This window comes from Acipenser ruthenus, chromosome 10 (assembly GCF_902713425.1).
Source record: "Acipenser ruthenus chromosome 10, fAciRut3.2 maternal haplotype, whole genome shotgun sequence".
Taxonomy (NCBI): Eukaryota; Metazoa; Chordata; class Actinopteri; order Acipenseriformes; family Acipenseridae; genus Acipenser; species Acipenser ruthenus.
This window is the reverse complement of record NC_081198.1, coordinates 8,231,634-8,244,898: the sequence shown is the minus strand read 5'-3', so window position 1 is coordinate 8,244,898 and position 13,265 is coordinate 8,231,634. Positions and strand designations below refer to the sequence as shown.

At 39.0% G+C, this 13,265-nt stretch overlaps 1 protein-coding gene across 4 annotated transcripts in view; it reads left to right on the top strand.

Moving 5' to 3' along the window:
• The first annotated feature begins 3,605 nt into the window (after positions 1 to 3,605).
• The window catches only part of eif2b3 (eukaryotic translation initiation factor 2B, subunit 3 gamma), a 33,952-nt gene continuing 24,292 nt past the window's right edge, over positions 3,606 to 13,265 (top strand). Inside the window, exons 1-5 of one of the 4 annotated variants that reach the window (XM_034000797.3) lie at positions 3,966 to 4,300; positions 4,603 to 4,655; positions 5,007 to 5,163; positions 6,297 to 6,436; positions 12,828 to 12,987. In XM_034000797.3, coding sequence (XP_033856688.1) covers positions 5,016 to 5,163; positions 6,297 to 6,436; positions 12,828 to 12,987 — 448 coding nt within the window. In that variant the 5' untranslated portion in view covers positions 3,966 to 4,300; positions 4,603 to 4,655; positions 5,007 to 5,015. Of the gene's footprint in view, positions 3,785 to 3,962; positions 4,301 to 4,602; positions 4,656 to 5,006; positions 5,164 to 6,296; positions 6,437 to 12,827; positions 12,988 to 13,265 lie in introns of those variants that run through there. The other 3 variants (XM_059031659.1, XM_034000814.2, XM_034000789.3) reach the window with 3 other exon arrangements.

Below are 13,265 nucleotides of genomic sequence, written 5' to 3'. Positions count from 1 at the left end.
GGATTCAAATTCAATATTGGGGCAACAGAACTCATAACCACTGAGAATGATTGTAATCAACATAAAATATTAAGGGATAGGTAACAAATAGATATACAAAATGATACTCAAAGCTACTTATCTATAACTTTTATTATTAAAAAAAGGTGATCCTGCCTGCAATCGAACCTCCACTTGACGGCAGGGCAGCTGGAGTAACAAGCTGTCCCTGTGAGTGCTACAAACAGAAACCACACTGCAATTTGTGCTCCGGCCGATCTGGAGCTCCAAGGGAGGCAGGCGGTCGGGGCCTAGGGCGTGTGCCATGGGTGGTCCGGCCGGTGAATGTTTATGATCTAAGCCAACCTAATCTAACTGGCTTGTTTAAAGGAATTGGATATGATTTACAAGAGCTGCAGTGCCCAGGAATAGGAAATAGAGGTAGAACTTTCAGTCTATATTAGCTTTTTGGAGATTGGCTTTCTTACTTTCTGTCTCTCTTTCTACTTTTTTTTTTATTCTTCAGACAGATGAATGTTACTTAACATGGAGGCTGTCAAATACCAAACAATTACAATTGCCACGAGGGTGGAATTCAAACAGGGCTCAGTGGATTTGCAATGGCATATGATGTATTTCACCTGTATTTTAAGAGATTTATTTGCAGTGTGGAGGATAAATGCAAAATCTTATTTCATGGGAAAGTGAAGGCATTTCAGTGAAATTAAATATTAAATGGAGAATTATCTATCACCATTTTTTAAATCGGTAGTTTGTTATTGAAGGCACAGTTCCTACACAATTTAAAAATATGCCATGGGATATTAATGTCACTACACAAGACCTTGGTTTAACCTTTTGAAGGCAGTATTTCCAGCTGCCTAGTTCCCCCTCCTGTACGCTTAGTCACCCCTGTCCATATGTTGGAAGTCTCCATCTAAATACTTAAAAGGTCCATACTTGAATAGATTCTATGAACTTTGCTGTTAAATTGCAGTATAGCACTGCTATTGTTTAAATCATTAAAATATGACTTGCTGAGATATGCATGCACTGTAAGGTGTTTGATTTTCATAACGTTGGTACACAAAGAGCCCTATTTTAATTAAGGAATTAAGGCAAAGATATCCATTCCAAATATACTAGAAGTTGTGCTGGCAGTTTGTGCTTTGATAACGTGAGTTGACTATTGTGAAAGGTGTATGTTTTGCCAGTAGTTTATATTTATTTTTTTATTTAAGACGATGCCACTTAAGAGACCGTAAATAGACTGCATCTATCAACAGTGTACCATACACAAAATTTCAATCAGGAACATTTGACTAATTTGCCCTAATGAGGAGAAATGTGAGTCAGAGCCTCTGTCCTTGGTGTATGCAGCATATTCTTGTAGATTGGATTGTTAGCATTTATATCATGTGTGACTCTCAAGTGCCCCCATTTCTCTATAATTTGAATTCTGTTTCTTGGAAGAACCAGGAAACCAAGGTGCAGACAAGCACCACATCAAGACAGCCCATTAACCAGTTTTCAAGCATAAAAAATCTGCTTATGTCAAACAAATTATCCAAAAGGATTCTTCCATCTTTAATCCATATTAGAAACAAGTTTTCAACCATAGCACTTTGTGTGCTTGTCAGGTCCTTGATCTGAAACTGAGAAGGCCAGAGTGCTTGTAAGGCACTCATTTTTGGTCAAATGCTAGAGCAACATTATGTGTGTGTTCTTTTTGATTACAGGCATGTCATGAGGTCCTCACTGTAGAACAGTCTTTGGCCAAGCGTTCTCAGTGCACTGTTGAAACAAACAGGATAAATAAACAAAATTAAGGTTAGCCTAAACTGATGTGATTTGGATCTTTGCAGAAGATGTCAGTCAGGGTGGTCTCTGTGTTTGTCCTTCTCCTACATCATAAAAAAGTTACTTTGTTTGAAGAAAGGAAGTCTGCCTGGAATGACATTGGGGGGGGGGGGGGGGGGGGTTATGTTTTCCTAAAGGCTGCCGAGGTTTACACATCATAAACATAAATACATAGACCACTGCACAGCTTGTACCAAATCTTTGAAAACAATACATACATGTGTGTTAGTGTCTGTGCTTTTTTTTATTTTTAAGACAGCTCCAGGATCGGGTTTTCCACATTTTCCTCTCCTGGCAGCTACCAATGAGGCTCATCTCCTTTCCACAGAAAATAATGCTGAGTTGCATTCTCAGAGTTCAATTTACTGTTACATTGGAGGCCTGTGGATTGAGGTTTGGGCTGTACCTCTCAACCAGGGAGGTGGGTGGGTGCTTACTTGGATCAGTTGGGGGCCTCAAATTTACTGAAGCGAATTTGCAGTAACCGCTCTAAAGTTCAAGAGACACTAGTAACCACTGGCTAAAACAACATGCCCTCACCTTCTAAAATTTCATTTTTTGAAACATATTAGTCCCTCAACCTTTCTGGCCACACAAGGCCTGTTGCCAGAAGCTACAAAACAATACAGTGAAATCTTTAACAGATAAAGTTTGTATTTATTTATTTTCATATGCTGTGTATGCAGGTGTGTGTGTGTGTGGACACCATAACCTGCTGTCTTTAATAAATATACTTAAATGGGCACAGCTAGTGCAATGTTTGGGAGGAAAAAGGAGTGTCTATTTGTTCTCCATTCTATAGCACTGTACAGTATTTACTACCATATGTGTTAATAAAAAATGACTATGAATACACTATAGGACAAGTTAGGATTTTTGCAGCATACATTGTACTATTTCTTTTTTTTCAAAGTGAATTTTGAAAAAAAAAAAATAGAAAGAGCATAGTGTTTTTCCTAAACATACCTTTCTAACACTTAATGCTAATTGTGTTCTTTTATTTATGAAACAGGCAGTTTTTGCACTGACATCATTTTCATCATTTTTTTTTTGGGGGGGGGGGGAGCTTTTGTTTTTGATATACTGTATGAAATTAGTGTTTTCGGTTACTTTCCAAAATGCTTGAGCGTTTTTTTTTTTGGGGGGGGTTCTGTCAAAATATGTAGTTGTAACTCGACAGTACTTGCACACTTAAGTTGTACCTTCTTTCCTTTGCTGTCTTCCACAGCGAAATCCCTATGGTCACGGGCACATTCTTCTGGGGTTTTTGTGTGTAGGCATTTTTGTACATTTCACCACAATTCTGTTTTAAATCCACCGTATTTTAACAGTAATAGTTTTAAATCCTACTAACAAGCCTCCATTCCTGATTGTAATCTCGTTTTAAATCCCCCCCAAATCAACACGACACAACCATCATCACAGTAAAAATAGTTACCAATAATGAAGCGTTCTTACCTTTGTATAAGTTAGTGATCAGCACGTGTCAGCCACACAAGAGCACAGCGTGTGTTTTTCACTAAGTACTGTGCAGAATAAATGATTTTTCTATGGGTAACGGGACTTCCTTCCTATGCATTGAGACGCGGGACATTTGTTAGGAAATCGGGACTGTCCCGACCATATAGACTGTTGGCACGTATGTAATTATAATAGCGTGCACGGGGGTAGTGGTCAGGGCTGGTAGGTGACGCAATCAAGACATAAGATAAGCCCGACACCAGCTCCTGCACCTGCTCTTTCTGTACAGCGGTATTGGCGCTTTGCATTCGCGTCCGACTTTTGCATGTGAGAAATCCCAGCCTGCGGCAACCGCGGTTCGCCACAATAAGAACACACTTTAAAGTATTGTCCGAGCTTCTAAAACACTGTGGTATACAGCGCTCTGAAGACAAGAAAATAACAAATACAGCATCAAAGAACACTATTACATTGCAATTAAGAAGTAAGAAATTACTCAAATACAATATTGCATAAATAAAGTTTCACTACAATTTCTTAAATGTGTGCAATAAAGAATTATGTAATTATGTAAAATAATAAGTAAAGAACTTCTAAAGCTGATGGACTTTCTTAATGTATGAAACCAATCGGTTCTTCAGTTTTCACGCACTGAACTGGGAACCATTGGTTAGATTGTCTGTTTCTTTGGGGGTTACATTCATCAGCGGCACCGAGCAACTTGCTGTACGGCAGATACATTTTCATGAACTACGTCGTGACAAACCAAGGTTTTTGAATCAGTAATTCTAAATATAAGTATTGTTTTTTTTTAATCAGTAATTCTAAATATAACAGTAATATTGCTAGACGCTTGTAGTCACATCTCAAACCTGATATCGGAGCGTTGCTTCCTGCGTTTGGTTTGCTTGGGAGAGTTGTTTTTGCGGCAGTCAGTGAGAAAAGAGTGCTTATGACAGCTCGGTTTCTGCATTGAATTATCAGCAGTGTGTAGAAACAGGTAAAAATCCGTCATTCCGGTCTATTTTTAACGTGGTAGATTAGTTATATAATTAGTCATTAATCATGAAATATAGTCGCGTTTGAAACTAAAGACTATGTTATTTATCTTTACGCCGAAATTGATGCTTACGATTAATGCATCCACTTGTTCTTGCCAGCACTACAGCTTGCTTCATTTGCAGCAGTAACATTGTGTAGTTAGTAATACAACATATTACGAACCGATACTGTAAGCAATTGATAAATGAAAGTGGCTTCAAAACATGTTTTTACTGAGTCTAATTTGCTTTCTATCATCAGGTAAAGAACATAAGACGAACTAAACATATGGAGTTGTGACAAATGACGTTGATGTATGATACAATATAGTATTTATTAGATTATTAATATTATTTCAATCCACTCATTAAAAAAGTGTTTTTTTCTAAAAATGTGATGATTATAAATTCCTCTGTACTTCTCACCTGTAACGGTTTTAAGACTCACTTACACCGAGTCCCTAAATAACAAGGGAGTGCTAATATAGTCGCCTCAGTTTCACTCTCCCTAGATAATGAACCTTAGTTGAATCACCAGGTTCAGTTTACTATGAGACTGGTAATACCTACAGGCATCAGCTATGGAAGATCTTGCTAATGTTATGTGAGTTATATACACAGCAGAACAGTTATTATTTAGCCTTTTGTTTTTTGGTTTTGTTTTAGCTCAGTGTAATGGAGTTGCAGGCAGTTGTAATGGCTGCTGGAGGGGGCTCTCGAATGATGGACCTCACTTACAGCATGCCTAAACCCCTGCTCCCTGTGGGAAACAAACCCCTGATTTGGTACCCGCTGAATCTGCTGGAGAGAATCGGCTTTGAGGGTAAGAGCTTTATTTGAGGTTGCTAAGTTTTTCAATTACAGGGTGAAACTTAAGCGTTTGTTCCCAACATTTATTCTTTAATATCTTACCAGTGAGGTGTCAATGGAACACAATTCAATATCATTAGTAACTAACAGAATGTGTTTGTTTGGGATATAGCAAGAGAAAAAATAAAAAAAATATGTATGATTGTGCTGACCAACAAATAGTGTGGGGAACCATATTGACCTCTACCCACACTCACACCTGATTGGTCTTGCAGTAAAGTGGCAAATTGAGTATTTTTCCAGATGGTTTTGATCTACAGCACAGCAAAAAGTCACAAGAACCACTTATCCAAACGTGATTAAACTTGGTTAGGACATTCGTTAGCTCAAGTATTAGAGGGTATCATAATATTAAGAAATACCTTTCCAAATCTCTATACCGTCCACATTTTTTGAAAAGTGGAAGTAGGAAACTTTTGATCAGGGGGTGGGGTATTCAACTGACATACTTGTTTTGACTTGCACTTAAAAGGATAACTGCAATTGTTTTAATTTATTTTTTTCTGCTGTTGATCTGGTTGGCAGACATCCTCTTTAGGAAGGGGGAAAGGTAGCGAGACTAAGGGGCTGTAAATCAAACTGAATTGAGATACCATTACACAATTCTAATAGTGCTTAGAATTGATCAAATCAGCTTTGCGTTGCTAATAAATCGGTATATTGGGAGATAAATTGTGAAGATGTTTATATATTTATACAGTGCTGTTATGGCAGCTTGGGTCACATGCTTATCCTAATCTGGACTGTTTACTTCTTGCTGTCAAAAACTTTTTAATAGATGTTCAGAGCAGCTGTGTTGATCCTCTTTTTTGTTATATATATATATTAATCCCACACATTAGGCAGAGCTATTTTTTCACTTGCCATTTTAGAAACATGTTTGGACAGGAATAGGGACATGGGTTACTTGCTATATAGATGAAAATGCCAGGATCTAAGCCGAGCTCCAGAGGGGTTGTTTGAGTGTAAAAATAAAAATAAACATAACAGTGTATTTTTGCTGAAAGCTACTGTACCACTTATTTAGCTAATTCCCTTGGAATCAGTTGGTTTACTGTTTGCTCTCTATTTTTATTCTGCACTCAGAGGTGATTGTCATTACAACAAAGGAGGTTCAGAAGCAGATGCACATAGACACCAAGATGAAGTTGGAAATGGTCTGTATACAAGAGGACGCAGACATGGGCACAGCCGACGCCCTACGGCACATCCAGCAGAAAATCAAGGTGAGCATCTTCATTTTTACATTTAACGATTATGGTTTATTTATTTACGATGAAAAAACATATAGGCCTCTTATTTTGCACTGAGAAATAAGAGTTTTGTGATAAATTGAAACCTTATGTAAACACAGAAAAATATTTAGTATCAGTTATTTTGTGATGCAATAACTGCAGAATTGTATGTAAATTAAAATATATACCTAGTGACAAAAATAATGCAATAACCAGATTCCCCATCCACTGGATCCCCCTTATGATTTAAAAAATAAATAAATACTGATTTTTAGTGCTTGTTCAGTTGTGATCATTTAAGGTTCAACTATTAACAGAAACATCTCAGTGGAGCAAAAGAGGAATGGATCAATGGTGGGCATCAGAAGGGTTTATGGTAGACACAGGGTCTTGCCACTTCAGGTTTGGATGATGCAGGGATTTTGCCAGATGGAAAACTGGAGTGATTTATAGATTAACAATGCTACTCTATGAAGTCTGTGAGTTAAGCAGTTAAAAAAAATAAAAATAAAAAGAAGCAGCAGAGTTAAGATCTCTAAAGTCCACAAACACGCAGCAGTCATGGTAAGCACTTTTCTGTTATGGCTTCACAGACTGTCTCTGTTCAGAGTATTTTACATGGGGGCCCAGAATGGGCCATAGAAAAGGGGCGCCCCGGGTTTAACCCGGTCGCTGTGTGGAAAGAGTGAGGTCAGCAGGGCTATTGAAGAAGCAGATCCTGTGTGCTGCTGAGAGATCACTGATCCGTGCATTCCTGGCTGGCTGAATGAATCGCCTCATTTCACCTGTTGAAAACCCAGCTCCCTCTCTGCTCTCTAAACATATGATGTCACAATGCTCAGTGCTGTCCAACAGGCAGGTCACTGAATCCTCACTGGAGTTAGCCAGGCCTGGAGTACATGTGTTTGAGAGAATAGTATACTGTATCTGGCTACCAGTGTAGCATCTTACCACGTCTTAGGAGTGTCAGCGTGTTTTATGTTGAATGAAAATATTAGATTTGAGTTCTAATATAGAGTATATTTGTATACCCCTACTTTTACCCCTTACAATGCAGAGATAAGACACATACACACAAGATAAATGCACGTCATAAAAATGGAAACATTCTGAAATTCTCTCCATTTAAAAAACTACAAACTAAGTCTTTGCCAAATTTCCCAATAGCTAGTCCCAGCTCGTATTGTGTGTACATATTTGTCTTTGTTTAAAAATAAAGGGTTTAGCCCTGCGATTAAATATATAGATTTATCTGAGTAGTACCTACCCATGACAAACTGCAATGTGAAGACAGATGAGTCCTGGAAACAAATAATGAAATTTCACATGGTTGTTACATTCATTGTTCAGTGCATTGTGGGAGATGAAACATACACATGTACAATGCAAATACTATAGTACAAATACAATAGGGTCAATTGAACTTAACAACAGTCGATCTAATACTGCTGTAACTAACAAAAATAATAATAATTTAAAAAAAAAACTAAACGGTGACAGTATTTAGATCTGCAAACGTTTGAATATTCCAATCAGTGTAATAAATGTCTCTGTTTGAAGGTTAAACAGTAAGGTTGATATTAAAGTGTATCATTCAGTTGTGTTGTCAATCCCTGTATATCATAGCTTCGTGTATTAGTCCATGGGCCAAAACTCAAAAAGCCCTTAAATTTTGAATGGGCTGCACCCCATCAGATTAAACTAAGAGGTTTACAGTAAGGTTAATATTAAAGTTCCTCATTTGATTGTGTTGTCCATCCCTGTACAGTATAACATAGCTTCATGTATAGCTTCCTGTGGGTTTCAACAACAGTAGACAGTACTTCAGAGAGGTTCAACCTGCCAAAGACCACATGATACAGTCTTACAGCTCTGGAGACTTTGGATTGTACAGTAATTGCAAGTCCACCCCAACAAACAAGCTTTTTTATTTTGTTGACTACTTTGGCTTGCCTCTACTCACAGATTATTTATGGTCAAATATCTAGCAAGCTGGGGTATCTTGCACTGTGTCAAACTATGTTTATTTATGGTTGATAGATCACTTATAGTCAAACAAATACTTTGTGTCTCAGACTGTCTTGAGTATTGAAGGATCCTGTAATGTAATCTCTTGATCTCCCATAGTCCTGGTGGGTCGTTGGTTCACTTTCAGCCCAAGGCAGCAGTAGGCTAATGGCGCTAATTGAAACCTTTGCTGTCTCACTCAGAAAGGCCAACATCCTCTCTCCCTCTCACAGGGTGGTCTCACCAGGCAGGTTTGGGGTGCAGCTAGTATTTGTGTGTGGGCTTTTTTTTTTTTTTTTTTTTTTAACACTTCAGGAGTTGAAAACCTACAAACTTCGTTGTTTTGTTTTTTTTCAAAGATTGCACAGTTGTGAAGTTGTGTCCAAAATAGTAAATAGACACCTTCAGTCTTCAGTGTTTAGGATTTGCATCATTTACAAACACACTGTTTAACATGACAACAAAAATTATTTGGTGAGGTAGAATTAGTAGGCCTTGTAGATTGATGATTTTGGTGTAGTTTGTTTTTATGTATAGACAACTGTGTTAAAATCAGGTTAAGACATTATTCAATTTCCCAAACATGTCATAAAAATAGAAGTAGAAGGTGAAACTCTTAACAATAATGTTTTTAGCCCCTTATTTGTATCTCGATCTCCCAAGTCCATTGGCATGATGTGTTGGTCACCCCAGCCTTTCCCAAGCCGCTCTGGCTGTGTGTCACATCACTGCATGCCTTGTTGGAGAGGCCCGGAGTGAAGCAGTCTTTATAGAGCGAGACTGTTTAACGGGCCCCACTACTGCGCTGGTATGTTTATTTATTCATCAGGGCTAGATGGGCAGAGCAGATGGTAACCAGACATTTAAAACAGAAACAATGGTAAATTCAGTGTCATTTATTCCCTCCTAGTTCCTGGGTCTCTCATAGCTCTACTATTTTCTTATCCATGTGAGCACTTGAGGCTTTAAATAATATTATAAACTATATATATACAGTACCTTGCAAAAGTATTCAGACCCCTGACCAATTCTCTCATATTACTGAATTAGAAATGGTACATTGAAATTTCGTTCTGTTTGATATTTTATTTTAAAACACTGAAACTCAAAATCAATTATTGTAAGGTGACATTGGTTTTATTTTGGGAAATATTTTTAAGAAAAATAAAAAACTGAAATATCTTGCTTGCATAAATATTCAACCCCTGTGCTGTGGAAGCTCCCAGTTTACACCGATGAAAGAAATTGCCCTAACGAGGACACAATTACCTTACCATTGGCCTCCACCTGTGAACCATTAAAGTTGCTATCACATTTTCTGGATAAAAACCCCACTGTTGAAGGATCATTGGTCAGGCTGTGAATCTGAAGGAAAATGAAGACCAAAGAGCATTCTACAGAAGTAATACAAATGCATAGATTAGGGAAAGGGTACAAAATAATATCAGAGTGTTTGGATATCCCAGTGAGCACAGTTGGATCAGTAATCAGGAAGTGGAAGCTGCATCACACCACCCAGGCACTGCCAAGAAAAGGCCGTCCCTCAAAACTCAGCGCTCAAACAAGAAGGAGACTTGTGAGAGAAGCCACAGAGAGGCCAACAATCACTTTGAAGGCGCTACAGAGTTCAGTGGCTGGGAGTGGAGTAATGGTGCACCAGTCAACCATATCAAGAGCTCTGCATAACACTGGCCTGTATGGGAGGGTGGCAAGAAAGAAGCCGTTACTCAAAAAGTACCATCTGAAAGCACATCTGGAGTTTGCCAGAAAGCATGAGAGTGACCCAGCTGCGATGTGGGAAAAGGTTTTGTGGTCAGATGGGACCAAGATAGAGCTTTTTGGCCAAAACTCAAAGCGCTATGTGTGGCGCAAACCTAACACTGCCCATGCCTCAAGACACACCATCCCTACAGTGAAGTATGGTGGTGGCAGCATCATGCTGTGGGGATGCTTCTCATCAGCAGGGACTGGGCATCTTGTTAAAATTGAAGGAAGAATGAATGGAGCAAAATACAGGGAAATACTGCAAGAGAACCTGCTTCAGTCTGCTAAAAAACTGAAGCTTGGGAGGAAATTCACCTTTCAGCAGGACAATGATCCCAAGCACAAGGCCAAAGCAACATTGGAGTGGCTTTGAGAAAAAAAAGGTGAATGTCCTACAGTGGCCCAGTCAAAGTCCTGATCTCAATCCCATTGAGAATCTGTGGCACTATTTGAAAATTGCAGTCCACAAGCGTCGTCCAACCAACCTGAACAACCTGGAGCAAATCTGCCAAGAAGAATGGGCCAAAATCACTCCGACACTGTGTGCAAAGCTGGTACATACTTACCCCAAAAGACTTAAAGCTGTTATTGCAGCGAAAGATGGCTCTACCAAATATTAATGTGTGGGGGTTGAATACTTATGCAAGCAAGATATTTCAGTTTTTTATTTTTCTTAAAAATATTTCCCAACATAAAACCAATGTCACCTTACAATAATTGATTTTGCGTTTCAGTGTTTTAAAATAAAATATCAAACAGAACGAAATTTCAGTGTACCATTTATAATTCAGTAATATGAGAGAATTGGTCAGGGGTCTGAATACTTTTGCAAGGCACTGTGTATATATATATATATATATATATATATATATATATATATATATATATATAGTGTTTATAGCCATTTCTAAACCATTATAAAATGTAAGAACAATTAATTAAAGGTACATTTTCTGATTCTACCTTCAAGTAGTCCATTCTGATGGTGCAAGTATAATATGTTTTTAGTTTTTTGTTATAAACTGGGGTCAGTTTACACAGCAGATTAGGCAGTCTGCCCCTAATCAAACGCCTGTTTATGTTTGTTTGATTGATCACATGTAGCAATGTTGATCATGTCTTAGAGCATCCTGAAGTGTCCTTTTAATCGCATATGTTAACTTGCTCTGGTACTGTATGTATTCCGCAGAGCTGGTTGAAGTAACAGAATTGTGCATCTCTGGGGCTCCCGAGTGGCGCATCCAGTAAAAGCACTCGCTAGAGTGCAGGATGCACTCTATAGCCTAGACGTCGCCGGTTCGAGTCCAGGCTATTCCACAGCCGACCGTGGACTGGAGCTCCGAGGGGGTGGCGCTCAATTGGCCCAGCGTCGTCCGGGGGGAGGGAGGGTTAGGTCGGCCAGGGTGTCCTCGGCTCACCGCGCACCAGCGACCCCTGTAGTCTGGCCGGGCGCTTGCGGGCTTGCCTGTAAGCTGCCCAGAGCTGCGTTGTCCTCCGACGCTGTAGCTCTGAGGCGGCTGCACGGTGAGTCTGCAGAGTGTAAAAAAGCGGGCGGCTGACGGCACACGCTTCGGAGGACAGCGTGAGTTCATCTTCGCCCCTCCCGAGTCAGCGCAGGGGTGGTAGCGGTGAGCTGAGCCTAAAAAATAATTGGGCATTTCAAATTGGGGAGAAAATAATAAAAACTGATTGGCAACGACTAAATTTATAAAAAAAAAAAAAAAAAAAAAAAGAATTGCGCATCTCTGTTGAATGGGTAATCAAACAGTTTGGCCATGCTGAACTGGTCTATTGAAAATGTAGGCATAACTTCATGAAGCCATACTGTCTGTATAGTTTCTTCCAAATACTCCAAAACTAACAGACTTTATAACAAGGATTTATGGTGGTAGTCTTAATTATTATTGTAGACATTAGCTACATCTCAATCCTCCTCTACGCTGAAAAGATTTTATGTAAACTTCAGTCTTCAAATCAAAATTAGTATATTATTATTTATTAAGTATTCAATCTGTGTGGCCAGAAACAGCTGCTTTTTGTAACTGATGAGTACACAGAGTGCTTGTCAATAAGCAACTGTTTGTTTGTTTGTTTGTTTGTTTGATGATATTTATACAAGGTTACATTTCAAGCATTCATTAGCACTCAATGACTAAAGAGGCCCTTATCTAACAACTGGGGGAGGAGGTAGACTTGAGGGCATTGACACTGCTGAAAAACGAATCCTTACAGCTAAAAACAAGAAGTATGAGTAATCCTGGTGATTATAATACTGTTCCACAGGGCAGACAGTTTAGGAGTAAAATTCTATGGTGTAATTAAAAATTCAGACAACAGAAAATCTCAAAATCAAACATACTTTTTGCTGCTTTGGTGGAAAAATCGAATGAATCTCACAATACATACTTCATAGGTGATCATAGTTGTTAACTCCTTCAACTGGTCATAATTGGTCCGTCTATTGTTTGGAATCCCTCTCCCCCTACAACAGCGATGCTGGCAAAGTGACTATATATTTTGAACAAAAACATTTTCTTATAATCTTAATATGGTTTTAGAATTGAATAAACAGATCTCTTTGATTTGTTTATTTTTCTGTTTTTCTCTGCAGACAGATATTTTAGTTGTTAGCTGTGACCTGATCACAGATGTCGCCTTACACGAAGTAGTTGACTTGTTCCGTGCCCACGATGCCACGCTGTCAATGCTGATGAGTAAAACACATGAATTCACAGAGACCGTTCCTGGGCAGAAAGGAAAGAAAAAGACAGGTGAGTGATAACTGCTGTACTTGCTTGAGGTTTGCATGCTTGGTATTAGAAGCTGTGGAGGAGGCTGTGTGGTCCAGTGGTTAAAGAAACAGGCTTGTAACCAAGAGGTTCCCGGTTCAAATCCCACCTCAGCCACGGACTCATTGTGTGACCCTGAGCAAGTCACTTAACCTCCTTGTGCTCCATCTTTCGGGTGAGACGTAATTGTAAGTGACTCTGCAGCTGGTGCATAGTTCACACACCCTAGTCTCTGTAAGTTGCCTTGGATAAAGGCGTCT